The sequence below is a fragment of the Rhipicephalus sanguineus genome, chromosome 9 (assembly GCF_013339695.2).
Source record: "Rhipicephalus sanguineus isolate Rsan-2018 chromosome 9, BIME_Rsan_1.4, whole genome shotgun sequence".
NCBI lineage: Eukaryota > Metazoa > Arthropoda > Arachnida > Ixodida > Ixodidae > Rhipicephalus > Rhipicephalus sanguineus.
The window spans coordinates 71,792,841-71,815,548 of NC_051184.2; the positions used below are offsets into that span (position 1 = coordinate 71,792,841).

At 45.0% G+C, this 22,708-nt stretch overlaps 1 protein-coding gene across 1 annotated transcript in view; it reads right to left on the reverse strand.

Annotated features, from left to right (window-relative positions):
* The window catches only part of LOC119405633 (arylsulfatase B), a 49,871-nt gene extending 29,646 nt beyond the window's left edge, over nt 1–20,225 (reverse strand). The window contains exons 1-4 of the mRNA XM_049419469.1: nt 20,124–20,225; nt 5,837–5,996; nt 4,617–4,726; nt 1,946–2,056 (exon numbers count right to left, since the gene is read on the reverse strand). Coding sequence (XP_049275426.1) covers nt 1,946–2,056; nt 4,617–4,726; nt 5,837–5,996; nt 20,124–20,225 — 483 coding nt within the window. The remainder of the gene's footprint in view (nt 1–1,945; nt 2,057–4,616; nt 4,727–5,836; nt 5,997–20,123) is intronic.
* Nucleotides 20,226–22,708: the final 2,483 nt, after the last annotated feature.

The following is a 22,708-nucleotide window of genomic DNA, read 5'->3' on the forward strand; positions in this document are numbered from 1 at the left end:
GTGTTAAAAGTAAAGTTTTTGGGAAAAATATTGTCGCTATTTGCTGCTTCTGTACCAAGGCGGCGGCAGGATTCTATGAATGATGATGATGATAATGACAGTAGCTTTTCTTACGGCCGCGGCGGCTGCATTTTCGATGGAGGCGAAAATGTTTGAGGCCCGTGTACTTAGATTTAGGTGCACGTTAAAGAACCCCAGGTGGTCGAAATTTCCGGAGCCCTCCACTACGGCGTCTCTCATAATCAAATCGTGGTTTTGGGACGTTAAACCCCAGATATTAGTAGCTTTTCTTACCGAAATTCAGACAGAACTAGCTGTTATCAATGCTTGCAAGTTTATGTTTTGTCTACGTAAGAAGAAATAACGCTTAAATATATACAGACGTGTTGAAGAAATCTGAAAATATTGCGAAATATATACGGAAGAAATATGGAATCCAAAAACACTAGAAATAAAGAACAACAACAGTCTAAAGCTAACAAAGGATTGCATGCAGTGGATATCGCAAACGTGGCTCCGGCAGAAACTGCGTACCTTGAGCGGTCCGGGAGCGGTCGTGCGCGCCCTATGTTGACGGGGATCAGCAGAGGGCTGATACCTTTGTATGTGCTGTGTTCTCGCCACCCAGTTCACGTTGAAGCGATAGAAAGTCCGCAGGTCCTTTCGCTCGCTGCGGCGGCTGCATTGCCTTACACCAGCCTCCTGCTGAGTTACGCCAAATCGGATTCCGAAGGAGTTGGCTGCCAGTCTTACTTCGTATAACATTCCAATTTGTTGTTATCACATTGATTGTTTCTCCATTGAAGCGAAACTGTGACTTTTATTATGTACGATAACTGGTGCGCTTCAGAGCTGCGGTCAGAACAGCTGCAGCCCACGCGGCGTTGTGTCTGAACATCTACCAATTTGGGGCAGTAGCTTCCACGGCGCGTCGCGTCTGCTGAATCTCGAATGACTTTCAGTATGCATAAATATCCGCGAAGACCTAACGCAAACACCCAGCCTCGTAGTCGAACGTTGAACGTCTCATGACGAGGTTGGTAGGTAGCACGCGCGAGTATCGCTACTGATCGGACATTGTATATCTCAGGTTGGCCGCCATCAGCCGAGGGCTAAGGTCAAGGTTGATAACTATGCAGAAAAAGATGAGCCAAGGCGGAGCAGGAGGGAACGGTTGAGTGTAGCAGAGGCGGTGCCTGTCTGTGGGTGAGGAGAGGCAGAGGCTGAGTTTCGGTGCCAACGCCGAGCAGGTACCATTGTTCGATTTGGGTGAGCAATTAGTGTTGTCTCTGTACACGTTTGTTTGTACAACGCTGCAACGAACCTATCTCGATTGCGCGATACGGGATAGTACCCTACAAAAAAGGTGCATGTCTGACATGTGGTGGAATCACCGGAATAGCAGCGATGCTACAGGCTCAGATAGCCGGCTCAGATGTCCGGTTAGTAACTTTTTACGTCATCACATTTGGATGGCAACTGCCGTTACAAAGATGTCTGTTGTTCCGGAACATGTCCCTTCCGGGTTTGTTCTTCTTAATTTTTGAGCTTCTGAACTCTTAGTTTCCCAGGAAGAACGAAAATGGGCTGTGGTCAGACTGGCCGGGTGTCGCCAATGCGATTTTTGTCGCATGTGTATGTGGCTTGAAGGATTGCATGCCCGTTAACTGCCCGCAGTATTTTACCGCGATAGTATATGGATAGTCTGTGCGAATTTTGTGACATCGCCGTCGCCGTGGTGTTCCGTATAAATTATAGATTGATAACATCGCCCGGGCGTGGGCAGTCAATCTTTGAGACAACAAACTCCGATAGTGAGATCATTAGATGATTGCTTGGACAAATGTCGCAAGGCCCCTTTTGAGACTCAACCTGTAGTGTGACAACGCATGCACAAGGACGCTTCCAGCGTCAAGTGTGTAAGGGCGCGCTGCAGGGTACTCACGTATGCCAACAGGTGCTGATAGTAATCGTTGTAACCATTGAGATAGCCGTAATAGCTGTCGAAACCGCGCCTTGTGGGAGTCGCGTTAAAGCTGCTGTAGCCCAAGTGCCACTGGAGATAATAAAAATCATTGACAACGAGTTATACAGCAGTTTCCGTCACCCAATCGTTGAGTGTTGTTCTGCAAAAAAAAAAAAAAAAAAAACACTAGGGCTGATTATTAACACAGGAATTCTTACACCGCTATCGGTTCTCATCTGCGGTTTTGTTTCCCGCGTCAAGGCTGATTAATGGCTTTTTGCGTGTTCCACCGAGCGTCATTGAGGGTCATTTATGCTGAAATAAAATAATGTTAATTGATTGACTGATTGATTTATTGATGGATTGCTTTATTTAATAATTGATTGCCAAAGTCACCACGAACACATATCCGCTGTATTATGTCTCCTAGATTCCCTTTAGTTGTTTTCAATGTTGAACTCGACCTATTGAAAGTCACCATCGTTATCAGCAGCAGCACATTTATGTCTGCTGCAAGACGAGGGCCTCTCCCAATGATATTCGATTTACCCTGAACAGCACGAGCTCATTTCACTGTATGCGTGCAAATTTCTTAATTTTCATCGCCCCGCCTAGCCCACTGGGGTCCTTGTCTGCGTTTCCCACCAAGTAGTACGCATTCAGTCGCTCTAATTACAGGTTGCCGATCCTAGGCATCACGAGGCCTGCGCATGTCTGTTGCTTCTCTCAGTGTGAACTATGATATGGACCATTCCTGTTTGCACACAGGTCCACTCTGCTGTCTTCCCATCTCCTAATGTTAAGCCTATCATTAAACCTCAGGCTGAAAACCTGAGCAAGCATTTCAGTGTGGTATAATTACGAATCGAAGGCTAGACGTAGACAATGCAGAAGACGTTAGTTACAATTTGACATAAATCTTGCAAACAGCATCATTTGCGTGATGTTTATCCAGAATGGGCTGTGAAACAGTCTTGTGTTACCACTTGACCTTTTTTCCTCGCGTTTTTGATCATTCCTTATCTATACCATAGGTCGGCAAGCTCACTCATGAGTCAGACTCACTCAGACTTACTCCGTCTCGGATTGGGCCGTGAGTCTGAGTCTGGGTGAGTCCGCATGAGTAATATTTTGGTGAGTTCAAGTCCGAGTGAATCCGGTTGAAGAAAATTTTAGTGAGTCTGAGTCCGAGTGAGTCCAGTTGAGGAAAATATTGGTGATCCTGTGTCCGAGTGAGCCCTAGATAAGCTCAACATATATTTCTTGAGTGAGTCTGAGTGAGCTCCACCTTTTATTGCCGACTTGTGGTCTATCTACGCATCTTCAGCCTTACTATCAGCCTTATATCGGCTTACGTTTATACTCAAATCTATTTACACATATCTCAGCACACTAGCATTCAAGCGCCACCTCAATATTTATTGATCAGAGGCGTAAGTTAGGTGAAGGGGTGTCATGATCTCCCCCTGCAAACTCTTTCATGGGAAGTTCTTGATAAAAATTTCTCGTGTGAGTCACGTATTTCCTAAAGATGTCCTTACTGGATCGACATGTGATGATGATATGTGATGATGATATGTGATGATAACTCGTATTTGAAGGTACAAAATAAAAACGTGTATCTCTGAGCACTGATTATGTGAGATATTGGCGCTAGGAGAGGATTGACACCATGATTGAAAAAGCTTATGTTACACCAACGGACTCATGAGTCAACTCACTCAGGCTCGCTCAGACTCAGGTGAAACCGTGAGTCTGAGTCTGAGTGATTCCGGCTGAAAAAAAATGTGAGTCTGAGTTCGAGTGAGTCCGGTTGAGGAAAGTTTTGGTGAGTCTGAGTCCGAGTGAGCCCTCAGAGCAAAATATATCTCTTGAATGAGTCTGAGTGAGCTCCAATTTTTTTGCGACCTATGATCTATACCCTTTAAAAGAGAGATCAAGATGCAACAAAATATGCACCCTCCACTGGAGTCCCCAGCAACTGTATTATTGTTTAGATTGAGGCAGCACCTGGTGTACGCGAAACTGTTTGATGTGGCAGCGGATTCAAAGACGTGTCTCATCAGATTGAGGGCACTATGCGAATAGCGTCGTGCATGTTCGAATGTGCGCTGCACCAGCCATCTGAGAATGCAGAATGATGCACTGACGCCAGTCATGGACGGGCTATGTTGAGATGAGTGAAAACTTGGTGGCAGCAACAATCTTGTTAGAAACGCGCACCCAGTTAAAAGCAAGAAAAAGTACGACCATCATGGCCTATAGTAGGAGTGGCGATAACATCCCATGTCGGTTGCAGACAGTAAAATGGCAAAAGGTTTAGCTTGTGCAAGTTACGGGTACAGGAAGGTTCAACACACTTAAGGTACTTACGTAGGTGGGTACAGCGTAGAGACTTAAGCTTTAAGCTTTCTTTGCGGCGGCCTGTTGCCATAGTGGTTAAGATGACGCTACGTGATCCTGTAGTTTCCTTTCGGGATACACCTTTTTACACCCATACACCCAAACTTTTACGGCCATTTACTATACAAATAGTCGAGGATGCACCAAGGCGCTACAGGAATGCTGCGTTTGTTATTTTTTGCGTGCAACAGCAGCAGCATACATTCAATTTCACGTCGATTTTCATAGAAACAGCACGGTCCTGTACCTTTCCAACCATATGCGTTTGGTATCCCAGGTCTTTCAAATACTCAGGTAATAACTTCATTTGCAGGGGAAGGCCGGATGTCGAAGCAGGGAGCAAGGGATCGTGTAGACCTGCAAGTTGACCATGAAAATGTGGAACATGCATGGCCCCTCAAGCAAAAACATAAAATAAAACTTCCGCTGAAGCAGGTTAGGCAAGGGAGAGCAGGTCATAACAAGACAAGAGGACAGACCGGGCAGCAACAGGGCGAGTCAAGATAGCGCATGTTTCGTGACGAGCAGGAGGAGACTTAGCATCTTTTGTGAAAATGTCATTCGTGTTTCAACGTTAGCTTCACACATTAATTTATTTTTTTACTATTGAGGCATAATCAGGTAATAACGGTGACGGCTGAATTTACAAGTGGCTAGAAACAGGCGATGTTTCCTTTGCCATTTACGACTCGTCCTCCTTCTACTGTTCGCAGTCAGAAAAGTTCGCACCTACCAGGATCTTCTCGTATGACTGCTGCTGTTCTTTTTATTTCACTATTTCAGTGTTACAAGACACGCTCGGGAAAAGCAGAAATAACATAGGATCTGTGGTAAAAGCGGTTGTCAGCACGGTGGGTGGCGTGAGCCGGTGTCTCACATATGCATACTCGTCCAGATGAAAGAATCCTTGAACACGGAGTGTCCCTGGAACCAACGTTTTGACAAGTCGTCTTGCCTTCTTCAAGGCAACCTTCGACTTGCTGCTTTTGAAGAAGACAAGACCACTCGTCAAAACGTTCCAGCGACGGCCCTTGTTCCAGGAATTTTCATCTCTTCAGGCCTCCAACCTCCCCTGAAGTTCTTCCATGTATACTCGTACAGAAAATATAATCGGCGCTGATAAGGAGCAGAGAGGGATTTATTTATAGCCAGAAGGACCCTGGTTTAATTAGCTTACTGACGGAAAGGCAGCACTGGTGCATATTACAAAAAAATAAAGGTAAAATCCAAAGTTCACCCATGCTACGCTATTTGGCAGTAGAACAGCAGTTCGCATTGGTTGCCAAGGGTGTCATACGTACAAGCAAATAGAGTTCAAAAGGATGTTCTATATGCATCTTCATTTCGTGCATTCGTGGCTTTGGTGCGCTCAGTCAAACAAGAAAGCGCACTTTCGTCTACGATGTGAGTAAGAACAGCGTGATTGAGGTCGTTACCCCGAAAAGAAAGGAAACGAACGTTGCTTACCATGGTGAATAGGAAACAGACCGGTCATCAGCGACGCCCTCGAAGGTGTGCACTCCTGCTGCACGTAATAGTTGTTCAGCACAATGGACATGCTGGCCAGGGCGTCCAGGTTGGGTGTCGGGATTTGCACCGCGCCGTGTAGGCTCGTGTCTGCCCAACCCTGCGATGCGAAAGCGCGTCGAACCAATGGAGGTAGGAAAATGTTAGGAAGGAGCATTGCGCAGTGTGACTGAATACTACTGTGTCGGCCCAACACGTGATCAAAATGACAGAGCACGCGGTAGGTTTTACTTATCCCGGTTAAGTTCTGTTTTAGGGGCGAAGCTCCTTAAGGCGGCACCCGTTCGTCCCTCGTAGTCGTCGTGGTCGTAGTAGTGAGTAACAAGTCTTACGCTTTGACCTCCAAGGTGGTGCCGGTGGGAGATTTCTCCTGTGCGTTGTTGAACAATAAAAAATTCGCAGCGTGCGCGTTAACTAAAAGCCGAATTCTTCTGTCTCTCATTCCCCATTAGCAGCCATTGGCATGTTCCAGTAGGAAACGTTAGTAGAAGTAGAAGTGTAAGTGTTAGCTAAAAGCCGACTTCTTCTGTCTCTCATTGCCATTAGCAGCCATTGTTTACCTCCAAGGTAGTGCCTGGTGAGATTTCTCCTGTGCGTGATTAAGCAATAAAAATTTTGTTCAAAACGCCGTTGATTGATGAAATAAACCAACGAAAGACGCCAGATGTTTTGTAAAAGCAGAACGAAAGAACGCCAGATGTTTTTCTTAAAGTGTAGTAGTAGTAGTTGCATGTAGCCACCTCGCCCGATCGTCAACGGGCGAGGTGGACCGGCAACGGCGCGAGGACCCTGCCGTACGAGAGTTAAATCACACTAAAAGACATACTTTGCGGGCGATACACTCGAGTGAGCTTTCAACTTTTCGTCTTAATGTACATGATAAAGAAATTATTTCTACGAAAAACGCAAGGCACACCTTGAGCAATATGTTTGGTTTTGGGACGCTAAATGGAACCATGAGGCGATGCGAAGCCGGAGCACTTGCACGATCGCGTTCCGTTGGCTTTCGTTGGGCATGCTACCGACCTCGCGTCGTGGAACGCGCGTCCTGTCTTCCCTCTAGCCTTGCCTTTAGTTCGCACAGGGCGAGCGGGGAATGCGGTCGCTCTTGGCGCTCTTTCGCTCGGGAGCGGACTTCTTCCTTGCATTTCACCGATCACAAGTGATAATGAAGGGACCACGTAAACCAACAGTACAATAAAAGTTTGATGTTTAATATATACACGATGTTTCACACTCTTTATATTATGTACTGGGCGCATTTCACGGAAGAGTTTCACGGTTTACAGATGATTCCCTCCGTAGCTTCGCCCCACTCATCATCATTCACCCCGTGGATATGCTGTGATTTTTTTAAACCTCCTCCGTATGCCGGCCGAACAGGCACGCTTATGTTAAAAACTAGCGGGCACCAAGAACCAAATTCTCTGCGAATATCACTTCCTGCGTGCATCTTGACGTAAAGGGTCGCGTGTTGGGCCGACACGGCTGGCTTCGCGGAGCGCTCGCCAACCAAGGCTGCCTGCGTGGCGTAATGCGCCCTCCCTTATTTCCTCTGTGTCTTTGTGTGTTTTGTGTATCCAAACCGAATAAGAATAAGTTTTTTCTTCTCAATGGCATCGAGGGAGAGATTGGGTGAGAGAATAGATGTCGGTGACTGTGTAATGTTCCTGAGTCTTATTCACCCACACTTTTTAACTGTACACGATGAGTATTACGACTGAGTTCAACTACTCTCATGCTATACCAGTAATAATTATTTTTGATGAAATGATAGTTAATGTTGCATAAATATGTCTCAAAGGAGTCTTGAACAAGCCCTCGGGCTTGTTGAAGAAACACATTTTACGAACCAAACACTGTTGTGGGCAGTTCAGACGAATTTTGTAGTCGTGCAAGCCCCGCAGAATTCACAGGCGGAGCACGAAGTAGCCAGTTTCTCAAGTGCCCTATCTTCTTTGCATCGTCCTCGTCCTCACTCACTTCGGTGGGCGGGGCGCCAGCGCGATGTCGTCAAACAGCAGGTTGCTGTTATTTGCTGACAGCTGACATAATTCAGGAGCGGCGTTTGTATCAGATGCGCTTCTTCCCACGGAGTGTCGCCACGTGCCAGCGCCGCGCTCTATAGTGTGCTAAAATTACACATTAGAAACACTAGCGCGCACAGTAATTACAACGGGAGAGAGCGACCGCGTTTCATGACGCGCGCTCAAGGTCATGAAGCGTGCGCTGACGTAGCTTCTTTTCCCCGTGTCATCCATCCCTGTGTAGCTCCCAGCGCACTCGTCGCGACGAGATAAGAGAGAAAGGGCTTAAAGCACGTGCGACAAATCCCTGTAACTCGGCTCGTTCTGGAATAATTCGAGAAATTTTGAGGCAATCGATTCGCGAGGCAATAAAGTCCTATACTGAGGTTATGCGATGATTACCTGGAAATGTGGTTAAAGACCCCTTTAATGAATTCTAAGTCTGGCTTCTGTTGGCGAATGATTCGAAAATGCGGATTAGTGTTGCTAAATGATGGTCACGGTGTTAGCTAAATGGTGGGTTAGAAATGTCGCTTAGCGTTTCATGATGCTCTCTTTCCGCTGTTGTACCAGAAACATTGTTAGTGTTAGCGCACTACTCTAGGCCTCAGTAGAGGCGCACATTTACTAAGGCCTACAGCTGTTCATGGTGCAGTGGTTAGGGCTGCCGCCCCGAAAGATGGGGACTTGGATCCTGGCCGCGGCGGTTGCATTTCGATGGAGGTGAAGTGCTAGAGGCTCGTGCATTGTGCGGCGTCAGTGCACGTTAAAGAAACCCGTAGGTGGTCCGAATCATCCGGAGCCCTCCACTACGACGAGTCTCATAGAAGCTTTTTGCTAAAGCACTTGTTCTCAAAAAAGAGAAACAGTGGGCGTTTCTTTGGACTGATAACTGTCAGATAAAAGCAAGGAAATCTACTGATTCCAGGGTGTTTCGCATAAAATCAGAGCTCGACCTGTCCATTATCTCCTAGATATATTTTACTTTGGCAGTTGTAGCGTCTATCCAATCGCAGGATGGCGTATATTTCACCGTCTGAACTCTCATCACGGCTGTCTAAACCATGTAGGGCGTTTGTTCACTTTAACGCTCGAAGTATAAGAAAAAATTATGATAATATTACCACATTGTTGTCAGCCATTGGTCACCAGTTCTCCATCATCTGCATCAGTGAAACGTGGCTATGTGAATCTGACAGGAACCTATTTAAGTTTCCTTCCTATTCCTCCGAATACTGTCATCGAAGCGACGATGCACATGGTGGAGCAGCTGTTTTTATATCATCATGCCTTCACTATCATAGGCGACTGGACTTGGCACTAAATATTCCTGGTTGCGAATCCGTGTGGATCGAACTTCATGAACCACATTTTTTGCAAGATAGTAAGAATTTAGTTGTTGCCTGCATCTATCGCTCACCGTCGTCATCTGTCTTGGAGTTTTGCCTAGCTTTAGGAGAGGTGTTGAATACTCTGTCATTAGAAGGGAAGCGGGTGATTATTTTAGGAGACATGAATATCAATCTTCTTGATGACACCAACGCAAAGGTTTCCGAATACATTTCCTGCTTCAGTGGATATGGCTATGAGTGCCTCATAACTGCACCCACTCGTGTTCCATTTCAAGGCAATGGCACTATGATAGATCACATTTTGTCTAACCTCATTAGTCCTCCTGAAGCAGCTGTCATCGAGGTGCCTGTCACAGATCATTATCCTATTTATGCAAGCATAGGCATTTCCAGTAATAATAAAACAAGTCGAAGCTTCAAGAATAACCTAAATACTGCATCATTCATTAACATCATCGAGCAGTGTGATTGGTCGTCAGTCAAGAAGTGCAAAAATGCTGAAATAGCCTATCAACAATTTTCCTCTATCATTTCAAATGCAGTCATGGCCGCTTCAACATTAGTTGTAAGCAGAAAAAAGTACCTCGTCCCAATTAATCCGTGGTTGACACCTAACCTGTTAAAATGTCTGCGGAAAAAGGATAACTTATACAAAAAGACGAAAAAGTCCCCTTTCAATGTTAACCTTCAAAAGCGCTATAAAGAATACTCAAACACATTAGGTAAGTTACTTAAAGCCGCTAAATTAAAGTACTTCGAAGATAAAATAAAGCGAGCCGCAAATGACGTTAAGCAGCAGTGGAAAACTGTAAACTATTTTCTTGGCAGGACCATGGTACATTCGAATATAACCTTGATTCACTCAGAAAATCGTGTGATCGAAAACCCATCTGATATCGCGAACTCTTTTAATGACTCGTTCGGCATTGATATTCCGCAGTCGACAGCATCCCTCGAATACACTTGTTCACGATTACCACATTCATTCTTTCTTTATCCGACGTCACCCGAAGAAGTGTTCACCGTTATCAATAGTATTAAGAATACAAGCGCTGGTCTCGATAAGTTCTTTGCTGCCGACATGAAACTGATAGCTCATTTAATCTGCGATGCATTATGTTACATTATAAATCTTGTATTTGAAACTGGATTTTTCCCGACAGCCCTGAAAAAAGCAAAAATTATTCCCGTCTTTAAAAAGGCGACAAGCGCTTAATCTCGAATTACCGGCCTATAGCAATTATCTCATTCTTCAGTAAAGTCATAGAAAAGCTTTTTGTGGGACGGTTAAGGTGTTATTTAGACAAGTTTCATATTCTTTCTAATAAGCAGTTTGGTTTCAGGCCCGGTTACTCAACTGAACTTGCCATGATATCCCTAACTGACGAAATTAAATCTGCTGTTGATAGCGGTTGTGTTGTTGGTGTTTCTCTTGACTTTCAAAAGCATTTGATTCTATTTCTCACGTCATTTTATTTCAGAAACTAGAGTCAATTGGTGTATCTGGCGTCCCACTAGAACTAATTCGTAGCTATCTGCGTGATCGAGAACAGTTGGTATATGTGTCCGGTACCTTTTCCAACCCTAAATTCATCAACATCGGTGTTCCGCAAGGTTCAATTTTGGGCCCGCTTTTATTTTTAATCTACATCAACGATCTTCCTCATTGTCTAGCACATTCGTCCTGCATACTCTATGCGGACGATACCACTATAATAACTGCAGATAAAGAGGTTGACTCGATGTTGTTTAAACTAAACACCGACCTGAAAAATATCGTTAAATGGTTCAATAAGAATAAATTAAATATAAACGCTAAAAAGTCAAACTTTGTTGTATTTTCGTCACCTAATCGAATTATACCTAGGAACCCCACTGTCTACCTAAGCGATACTCAAATTCACTCTACCTCTAGTACAATGTTTCTCGGGGTCGAACTTGATGAACATTTAAAATTTAATTCACATGTATTACAGCTTACGCGGAAAGCCGCATATGCCATTCAAATCTTGTTAAATGTTCGCCCTTTCTTTCGTTTTGAAATATTGTTGTCACTTTACTACGCTTTCTTTCACAGCAACATAATCTATTGCATTTCATCATGGGGAAACACGTATGCCACTCATTTATCAGCCATCCAACATCTTCAAAACCAAGCATTGAGGATAATAACGTTCAGTAGCTTCATGTCCAATGCATCATCCTTACTCTGTTCACATGGAATTTTATCAGTTCAGAAGCTGGCCAAATATTTTCTCGGCATTCTTATCTACAAATATGTGAATGGAAAACTTCCCATTCCTTTACTAAACTCAAGTCAGTTTCCTCAGGCGTCATCTACTCGTTTTGCAAAGGCTAATAACTTCCTTTTACCCAAACCCAGGACTAATTATGGCAAGTTTACCATAAAATTTTCGTCTGTATCCTTGTGGAATTCTTTACCTTTGGAGATCAAAAATAGATCCCTCGAAATGTTTAAAAAAGGCTTGCGTTGGCACTTATTAAATTCATAGTGCTGAATATTATACAGAGTATGTTATAGCATTTTTGTGTTATTTTGTGCTTATCTTCATATTTTGTATAACTTATAGTCCCTATCTCGTGCTTATCTGTATATTTTGTATATCTCAATTTTTCCTTCCTTACCGTCATAATGCTTGATATTATACTGAGCGAATGTTATTGCATTTTTGTGTTAGTTTTTTCGTGCTTATCTACACATTTTGTATAACTTATATTCGCTATTTCGTACTTATCTGTATATTTTGTTTATCTTAATTTTTCTATCCTTACCACTGTTTACTATTGCGTTGTATCTCTGATTAATGATTTTATAGGAGGTCTCACTCACAGTCTTGCGACTTTGAGACCTCCTTCTGTATTTGTATATAACACATGCAATTTATCACTTGTATTTCAATTTCAAAATAAAGTTCAAAATAAAGTTCAAGTACTTTAAAAAAAAGTTCAAATCATATCGTGAATCGTCACGCGTGAAACGCCAAATGATTTTTATTATTCAACGTCATTAATCAAGCCCAGCCGTTGTTTATTATATAACTTCGTGACAATTTATATTGGAGAATGTGCCCCCTATTACGACGTGTACATGTTATTTGCTGAAGCAATTAAACTGCCGCGAAATCCTATAAACCGGCAAACCAAAACAAAAACGGCAACATTGAGGGTTATTGATCTTCCGTATCGGAAGTTTAATTACATTCCATTTCACTTCATTTATTTTTCAGTTACAAAGTATGAGGGGGGGGGGGCTAATTGAAGACTAACAGCTATAAGTTCGACAAACGCTTTTTCTATAAGCCGGTTACAGTTCGGCCAGTGAAAAACAGATGACATCACGACCAAAAGTAATTGCGTCACTACAGAGCTATACCCGGAAGTAATTAAAAAGAGAACTGAGTAAAAATTTTAACTGTAGCATCCTCTCAATGAAAATAAATCAATCAAATGGAATACAACAAATCCGTTATCGTTGCGAAGGAAGTGCAATAATTGAATTTTTGTATTATTTTTTCTTTTTCAGCATGACTTGCACAGTGGCATAACACTGAAATGCCATGGCACAATTTGCGATAGAAGACACCTGTGCATGCAATGCACTACCTAAACATAAAAATCTATAGAATCATTTATTGCTAATATATAAACATACCACAATCACCTTTCGGTGATCCTTGCAGGGTGGTACGTCATGTTGTTGAACGATGACGATTATATAGACATATAGCACATAGACGTTATGTAATCGATACGACAGATACGAGCTATCACGGGTACGCTAAAGTATGGATGCAATAAATGCCGCGGGATTACTTTGATAAGGTTTAGCATCTTTGTTCAGCGGAAAACCCAATGGGCTCCAAACAGCCGCAGTTAAATTGAACTCAATTGATTTAATATGTACACGTTTGAACTGCGAGGAAAGCTCGCTGGTTTGCTTCTGAGGTTTAACGCCCCAAACCTACTTAAGATGTGAGAGGCGGCCTAGGTTTTTATGGAGTTCGAATGTTCCCTTCTTCTGGTACGCGTTGGCCACACGCCAACGAATACAAGAGGGAGAGAGCATATGTTGACTACGCCAATGTATATTAATATAAGTAGTAATGCAGGTGGTCATTATATAAGTCGATTATGATATCGTCGTCGATTCGGCAGCGAAAAGTTCTGTGGAATTGGGCTGCACGACGCCAAAAATATAGCTTGTACACATTATTATGGAATGCACGTGACGTGAGCAGTGCAATGACTCAGGGTTGTGCGGTGTTATAAAGAGCGGACCCATTTGACCCGTAGCATCTGATTTTCGGCGATCGGACGACCGGTATCGTTGTGGTTTTATCGGTGCTTGCTTTCCGGGCTGCAAGTTCACTCACTCAAGCTTTCTTTGTCCCCCAGCTCTCAGCTTTGGCACTCCGATGTCTTGCCGTCACAACTAACGTCCGGTATAGAAATAAGAAAAAGTCAACGGGTCTGTTCCCAGGCAAAAGCCTATGCTCTTAGAGATACTCTTAATTCACTAGAATGAATCTTAATTCATTCGGTTAACTTCAATTTACGTTGATTTGTACATAAGTCAGTATTCATATTTGCTTCACACTGAAGTCACAAGACTAATTTCTAATGAGCACTTACTCTACTTGATTCACCCAGGGTTGCCAGGTGAAAAAGACAAACACTAGCTGGAAAATTTGAAGAACTAACCAAAAAGTAGCCAACTTAAGCCACGGGAATTAAAAATAGCCAAAAGTAGCCACGCGTGTCGGAAAACGGTTGAAAATTTTCCATTTCAACGGCTCAGTTTAAAAGCCTTTTGGCGAAAATGCAAGTGAATGTGTGCGAACACTTCGAAATGGAAATGGTTGAGATTTAAGATTTAATTGCTGACTTTAAGAATCACTTCGTTCAGCATAATGAAGTGTCTTCCGCTGTTGCAAAAGGGGCGTTCTCTTTACGAGTTTCGGGTGAGTTTTCTGAAAAGCATTGGAACTAACAGCCTTTTGGCGACAATAAAAGTCAAGTTTCGCCGGAAGGGCGAAGCAATGAATGCTATAGAAACAAACTAGAATGTTCCGCGAAGAACGGCAAGCAGATCGAAAGGTGCAGCGTGCTGCTCAAGCACAAAGGACGTGTGCCATGAGTGTGCTAAATGCACAAAGGACGTGTGCATGAGTGTGCTAAAAGTCACAGTTACTGTTATTAATTTCTAAATTGTAGTAGTATCTGGATAGCTGTGGCCGATAGCTGCTGCCCCGGCTCCTGGACTTCGCTGTCCGGCTTCTCGTCTATCCTTAGGGGCAGCCACTGAACCAGTCCCCGGCACAGCACGCGGGCTACCCCTTTTAAGCGAGATAGCCGACGCGTGGTTCCCCCAAGCAACTTGCACGATCCTTTCTTGCGTGATGACGAAATCCGAGCAGTTAGAATCTCTGAGTGGCAGTCCGTATCTAATTTCAAGAAATGACACAAGCTGTTTGTCGGACATTGATTTCTAACAAAATGGCTAGGTGGGCTAGTTGGTAACGCATGATTAAAAAACTTTGAGCGCGCAAAAGGACGTAGGACCAGAAGAAACACAAACCACAAGCGCTTGTGGTTTCTGTTTCTTTTGGTCTTACGTCCTTTTGCGCGCTCAAAGTTTTTTAATCATTGATTTCTAATGTCGTTGCATGTAGAGCGCCCTCGATGCGCAATACGGAGCGCTTCCGATTGTCCTGTTGACTTCCAACTTCGGTGTGAAAATTCAAGCCAGATGCAACAGTTTTTCCTTAATTCCAGCCACGCATCCGAAAGCCTTTGCTTTAGTAAACTGCAAGCGCCAAATTCAATCTAGGGAGCAGGTAACACACCTCGGCCTCTAGTGATTTAGTATGAAATCAGTTGCAAAACGTTTCTAAACAAATTTTGTCATGCCAATAAAACAATAAGCCTTTATCGCGGTTTACTTATGTCTTGACATCATATACTCGAACGACAGCGGCTGCGGATTCGCCAAATATTCATAATTTGTCTCCAGTCGAGGGAACATAAAAGTAGCCAGGAAGTAGCCAAGACGTTTTTCCTGCCACCACAGTCCTAGAAAAGTAGCCAACTTGGCGCAAAGTCGACAAACCTGGCAACCCCGGTTGACCCTTGATTTGCTTGAATGCGCATTGATTCACTTTTGATTCACCTTTTTGTACGTCCATTCGCACTTATAAACACTTCATTCATTCTGCAGTCACACTTAAGTCCCATGATTCGCTCTTGATTTTCTTTTATGTGTGTCGATTCACTCTTGGTTCACCTTAACGCACGTTGATTCACTTTACGTTAACATTGAACTCACTTCAATTTGTACTCCTAGTCATTTGGCAGTGCGTGCAGTACCTACATATGGCGCAACAGTGCAGTGCGCCTGTGCGCCGCCAACGCCATAGTGGCCACTTCAATTTCCACCCACGCGCTACGAATTGTCGTCTCCCCGTCTCCAACCCCCGCATTGTATGAAGTGCGTGTGCGCGAAGGCTACATGTGAGGTAAAACCGGGTAGGATTTCAGAAAGTTAACAGTGCAGGATTTTTGAGGGTCTCAAGCCAAGAGAAAAGACATAAATTATACCGAAGCAATCATGTACTCGACGAGACAGAAAAAAACACGGACGTGCGACAGAGTGCATTGAAGTAGCGATGCGTGCGGCAGACCAGCTTAAATCTGGAAGTATACACCACCGAGGTTTGTATGCATTGTTTTTTATCATTTTGCCTGCTTATTACTGAGTAAATGGTGACATTTGCGCTCGACATGTGCTGTAGCGTGATCTTAAAAGCCTTAGACCACCTTGTGCGATGTTCCTGCATCTGGGACAAACGATGGCTCGGGCTATGGCCACTTCTTCCGGTATACCTGAGCCTCATGTTTTTGCCACATATGGTACATGATCTGACATTTCGCCAGAGGCCGTAGCTGTCCTATCACCTCCGAGGAAAGGGAGGAGCAACACTTTAATTTGGTGCCCGACTCACACGACCCCTCACCCCTTCCCCCTCTTTCCCATTGCCGTACCCAACCTCAATTAGGAGGTCCACCACGCAGCGCGAGGTCTGACGTTCTGCGACCGCGCAGAAAGATCCTCTCTAGGGGTTTGGAAATCCAACGGAGGGCTGGGCCGAGAGGGACGGAATGACCCGATCCTATGATGTTACAAAATTTTGTCAGAAATCCAGGCGTGTTCACCCAACCCCAAAACCCAAACTCGACAGAGCCCGAACGGTAGATTAGAGGCGTTTGCAAACCACTACATGCCCCAACGCTGTCCATCTAGGGAGGATATTCAGACGATAACTGGAAACCATGCGGCTGGGCACACGCATCCCTTAGACACATTATCTGGGAATGTGAGGTTGTAGGTAGAGCTGCGGCGCGGTGGAAGGCCCCCTGCGCAGCTCAATCCTGCAAGATCAACTATGGACCATCCAGCAAGCCCGTGAGGCGGCGAGCAGACAGGGTCGCCGGACCTCCTCGGGGGCGGCCGACGCTCAGGCCACGAATGTGCCGGAGTTCGAAATAAAGTTGTTACCGCCACCACCTTGTGCAATGGGCGCAAGAAAAACGTAAGATCGCCGAACCGTACAGCAATTTGTGATGCCGTATAGCAGGTGAGCGAAGCTTTCTGTGCTGTTTTTTTTAGTTCCGTTTGTGGACGTTGCTCGGGCTGCGCGAGTTGGTGAGTAATTATGTTATGCGTCAGCTTCGCATGTGATATAGCTGTTACGTAGCACTACCACACAGCACGCGGCTTCGCTTGCACGCGCAGTGCTGTCAAGGGCTGAAGGCGGTACAGGCTGGGCTGAAAGAACTGTTGACATTCGCGGTTCCCAATGTGCCACGCGTCCAGGGCTTGTTCTTTACTGTTCCCGCTTACGAACAATGCAATTAGTAGAAATGTGATACGTCGTCGGAAAAACAGGAGGAGCTTATGAGGGAGAAGCTGGATCCGTCGATGGCTTTCCGCGAACGAAATGCAGAATCGAGATCACCTTGCTGGCTGCCACATGGTTCCGTCAGCGCTGTAAAAGTACCAGCTATCTTGCATGGAGCGTAAATTCACCGCGAACTCGCTGCAGCATGTACATTGTAAACATACCCAGGATCGTATGCTTCACACGACGTATGCTGCGAATCTAGCTTTCCCATTGGTTTCTGAAGCATTGTCGCGCTGGAAAGCGGAAACAAATTCACTCCAGGGGTGCAATTCTTTTAGCTATTAGCACAGTCTACGAAGCAGTACTCCATACGCGACATTGCAAAGCTGCGCTAACAACCTGACACGGCTCCACTATGGGCCGGCTGTTGCACGGGGCATGCGAGATGCTTGCGCTCACTCCCGTAACTCCGTGCTACCAGCTCGTTGCACCTTTCCTTATTTAACTTCACGAGACTTTTGGTACAGAGGGGTCTTGAACCACTCCTCGGGCTTCGCGAAAAAAAAATACATTCTACGAACAGCAAACACTGCTGCCAACAGTTCAGCCAAATTTTGCAGTCGGCCGCGGCACGTAGAGGTTACAAGCGGAGCGCCAAGTTGCCGCTATCTCAAGTGCACTCTATTCACAGACGCTCCGTACTCACTAACATCGGTAAGCGGGGCGCCAGCTCTATGTCGTCAAGCAGCAAAGTGTTGCTGCTGTCTGAGAGCTGATATAAATCAGGAGCGACGTTTGTATCAAATGCGCTTCTTGCCACGGGATGTCGCCACGGGCCAGCGTCCCGCCCTATAGTGCGCTAACATTACACAGTAGCAACACTAGCATGCGCAGTAATCGCAACGGGAGAGAGCGATCGCGTTTGATGGCAAGCACTCAAGGTCATGAAATCTGTTGCGGCAATACACATTACCACTGCGCTCTATCCTGTCTGCCTTCTTCCTTTTTTCTGCTTGCGTAGCAAGTGTAGATTTCAAGGTCATGAAGCAAGCACTGGCGCACCTTTTTCTCCCGAGTCATCTCTCCCTGTGTAGCTTCCAGCGTGCTCGTCGGGACGAGAGAAGAAAGTGCTGAAAGCCTGTGGCGAATCCCGGTGAGTCCGCTCGTTCTTGAAGGATTCGAGAAATTTTTGCGGCAATCGATTCGCAAGGCAATAAACTCCGATACTGAGGTCATTCGCTGTTTCCATGCAAAAGTTGTTCAGGACCCTTCGATATTAGCAGGAAAATTTATTCCCTAATCGATGTAATTGCCATACACGCAACCGCCATTATCTGACTGTGACATCGTTTCAATCAAGCAATAATTGTTTCAAGCAATCGTTTTTCCCGAGGACAGTCAGGGAATAGAACAACCTTACCAATGACTTAGTTCTTCAGATATCTCTACAACTCTTCGCCTCGTGTCTTTAGCTGCGTTGGTTTTTGGTTTTGAAATTGTGTACAGTTAACGCCGCTGTTTATTCCATGACTTGCATATGTTCAAGAAACTGCCTCAAATATTTGTTCTGTGTTTCTAACAGTTCGCTAAGTTGGCTTCTTCTACAGTTATGGTATCCTATATTCCTTTAAATGTATTTTGTCCGCATTGTTGATTGTGTATTTGTAATATTGTATACCTGCCATTTTTAGCGTTAATTTTGTATTCATACAGGTGTGTTTTGCTTCCATATTTATGTTTATGTTTATCTTACAATACTCGCGATTGTAATTACCACCCTGCGATAATCCTCTCTGTGGGATTGCAGTATCTATAGATAAATAGATCGATAAATAAATAAATAAATAAATAAATAAATAAATAAATAAATAAATAAATAAATAAATATTGCGCCGGACCTGCCGATGCCTGGCATGGCTTTGATGCCATTACCCTACAGCAGAGCTGAGTCTGAGTTTGAAAAAAAAGCACACGTGTGAGTGCAGTTCACGACAGGTAAACATGTTTGTTCGTGTTAGTAATAGCATTAACAATGATACTAACGCTAGAACGCGGATAAGGACGACGACGACAACGACGTGTGTAGAAATCACTTTTGTATCATTACCCGGCTAGCTCATGCTATTCCACTCTGCAATTCCGCTTTTAACCGCGAATCTGCTCTTAGTCAATCCTTCGCCGTTGTCGTTGCGCAACTCGGCGAAAGGAGGCGGGGGGAGGAGGCGACCACTGAGAGGCCGCGCTGGGCGCGAGGAGGAGAGGCGACCGGCTATGGACATAAAGGCCCGAACACACGTACGCGTTGCAGCGCGTCAACGCGTGACTTTGCAACGCGTCAACGCGCAGCTTCGCGTAGCCGCGCGCCCTCTCTCCCCATAGGGAGAGGGCGCGACGCCGCGTCAAAAGGTCACGCGTTGACGCGCTGCAACGCGTACGTGTGTTCGAGCAGGAGTTTACGTGCACCGCGCCCTTTCCGAAGATGGCCAAGACTCGTAAAAAAAGTACTAAGTACTACAAAAGTATACAAAAGTACTAAGGCGTTGGACTGGGCTAGTTGGCACATAGTCACAAAGGATAAAAACCAGCGGAAAACACAGGACACAGCGAAAAGACAGCCAGCCTGTCCCTTCGACTTCTTTTCGCTGTGTCCTGTGTTTTCCGCTGGTTTTTATCCTTTGCGACTTGTAGTACTGCCGAGGGAGAAAGCCGCTCGCCGCGAGCGGCAATGGCAGTTGGCACGAGAGCGCTTCGCTGTTTTGACAGCTTTTACCACGTGGAATTGGTTTTACTTTTTTTGCCTTTCCCACACACGACCTTTGCACCGCCAGCCGCTTGCAGGTGCGACGGCGTAGCAGAAGGAACGCCGCCCACTTCCGTTAAAAGGAAGTTTAACAGCTGCCGACAGATACACCGGTAAATGACTTACCAGGTCGTCGGCGAAGATGAACACGATGTGAGGCCTCGTGCTGTTTAATGCTCCACACGCGGCAGCAATCGTTCCGGCGGCGAGGAGCAACCTAAAGATCATTGTCGACGTTGATGTTGTGCAGCCTGCGAGTGTGTGACAGTTTTCTTACATAAACACGACACGACACAACAGTTTTCTTACATTCATCTTGAACTCGGTTACAGCGCAACACTAGACAAGGACAAAAAGGAAGGAATCGAACAACACTGCGCTGACTCTCAACTGATCAGTTGAGATCAGTTGAGAGCTGACTCTCAACTTATCAGTTGAGAGTCAACGCCGTCTTGTTCGTTTCCTTCTTTTTATCCTTGTCTAGTGTTGCGCTGTAACTAAGTTCAAGATGAATCCCAACCAATTGGCCCAACTTGCCGTCTTGCTGCAGGTCTGGAACGGAATCCCTCGTCAAGTCTATTGCCTAACAACTACGACATTAAAAATAACACAAATTTTCTTGATATATATATTACCGACTTTTTTCCTTGACAGTGTTCGTACCACGTATGTATTTATAATATATTTTTCTTTTCTGCTTGCATCAAGCATAGAGAGCAACCAGTCCTGAATGGCGATGAACGTTACCTCCGTAAGAAGCCATGCAGAATATCCAGGCGTATTATAACAAATATTAACTTCCCAATTTTTTTTTACGGAAGGTCACGTAATTGCGAAATAGAAGCCGAGACGTAGAAAAAAAAAGTCATGTCTGCTAAGAAGAAATCCTAAAGGCTTACTCAAATTTCTCTATGCTTGTCTCTAAAACCTGCTTCAAAAAATTAACTGGCGTTACAGTGAGGACAATCCAGAACTGCTGCACGCGGTTTTGGTAGAATGTTAGCCACTGCACCTATGCACTTCGTGGCACACTTTAAAGGGCCCCCAAACCACTTCGCGTTCGAAAACGGGAGAGTGGTTTGTTTCTCGCCTTGATTACCCTTCCTATAGGCGCTACCTTCTCCCCACCACCTTTTTGGGAGCTTGCTCGCCAAGCTTCTTATGCTCGCGCCTTGTCCATGCCCTGCGTACCCCTGCATGTCCGCCGTATACGGCATGTACACTACTGTACATGCCGGCGTATACGGCATGTACACTACTTCTCATTGGTCCCGCCAGGAGCGCAGCTGCGCTCTCTCCGGTGATTTCAAGAATGCTCACTAGATGGCGCGCCGCCGCTCAAGGCGGCGCGCCATCTACGGACAGTCATTTGCGGACAGTCATTTGCGCCATTTGCGGACAGTCAAGATGATATACAGCGACTGGCAGATATATGCGGAAGGGAGTGTGAGGTTCTAGGACTAGGATTTAGTGCAACAAAATGTGGATTGATGGTATTCAATGATCACGGAGACCATATGGTCTTAATACAGGGCCAAAAAATGCCGAGGGTAAGCGAGTACAAGTACCTCGGGGTATGGGTAAAGGGGGGGATAGATATATGGAGGTACAAGAGAAAGCATCGGTAGCAAAGGGAAAGAGGAATGCTGCAATTATGAAGCACAGAGCTTTATGGGGATACAATAGGTACGAGGTGCTTCGAGGGCTGTGGAAGGGTGTGATAGTTCCGGGGCTTACATTTGGGAACTCAGTGGTGTGCATGAAGTTTTTTTTTCATTTTTTTGTGTTTTTTTTTATTTTACACAGATGTGCAATCAGGAATGGATGTAAATCAAAGGACGGTGGGCCGCCTCGCGTTGGGCGCTCACGGGAAGACGACAAATGAGGCGGTAAAGGGTGATATGGGATGGACAGGCTTTGAAGTGAGGGAAGCGCAGAGCAAAATGAGATTCGAAGAGAGGCTGAGGAAAATGAAGAAGAGTAGATGGGCAGAGAAGGTTTTCAGGTATTTGTATAGAAAAAGCGTTGACACGCAGTGAAGAAAAAGAACTAGGAGGCTCACCAGTAAATATACGGCTGGCAGTGCGGGCGATATGGCAACAAGGAGCATTAAGCGGAAGGTCAGAGAGGCGGAGAGGACTTATTGGATGACAGCGATGGAAAAGAAGCCGGCTCTGAGTAACTACCGAAAAGGAAAAAAAGAAATAAGGAGGGAAAGGTTTTATGATAATTCAAGGGGAAGCGCTTTACTGTTTGAAGCAAGGTCGGGCTGCCTTAGAACGCGTAGTTATAAAGCGAGATTCAGTAACGAAGCAGAACAATGTACATGCTGCGGGGGAACTAAGAAAACGATGGAACATGTACTTATTGAATGTGGCGATATTCACCCAGGTATACGTGTGGGCACGAGTCTACATGAAGCCTTGGGCTTTAGGGACAACAATGGAAAGCTGAACACGCCGGCGATAGAAATAAGTAAGAGACGGTTAGAGTATTGGTGGCAGAAAAGTAGAGATAAAGTACAAAAATAAATAATTGGGGGAAAAAAGGTCATTCTGCCTTAAGAGGCAGAGAGATGGACCGTGAATTTATATTTTTTGTTATAATAACATAGATTTAATCAATGTAGATAAGGCATTAGGACAACATGAAACAAGGAAGTTTTTTTTTTCTCCTTCGAGCCTGGTGGCAGACATGTCACCGCCCCGTTA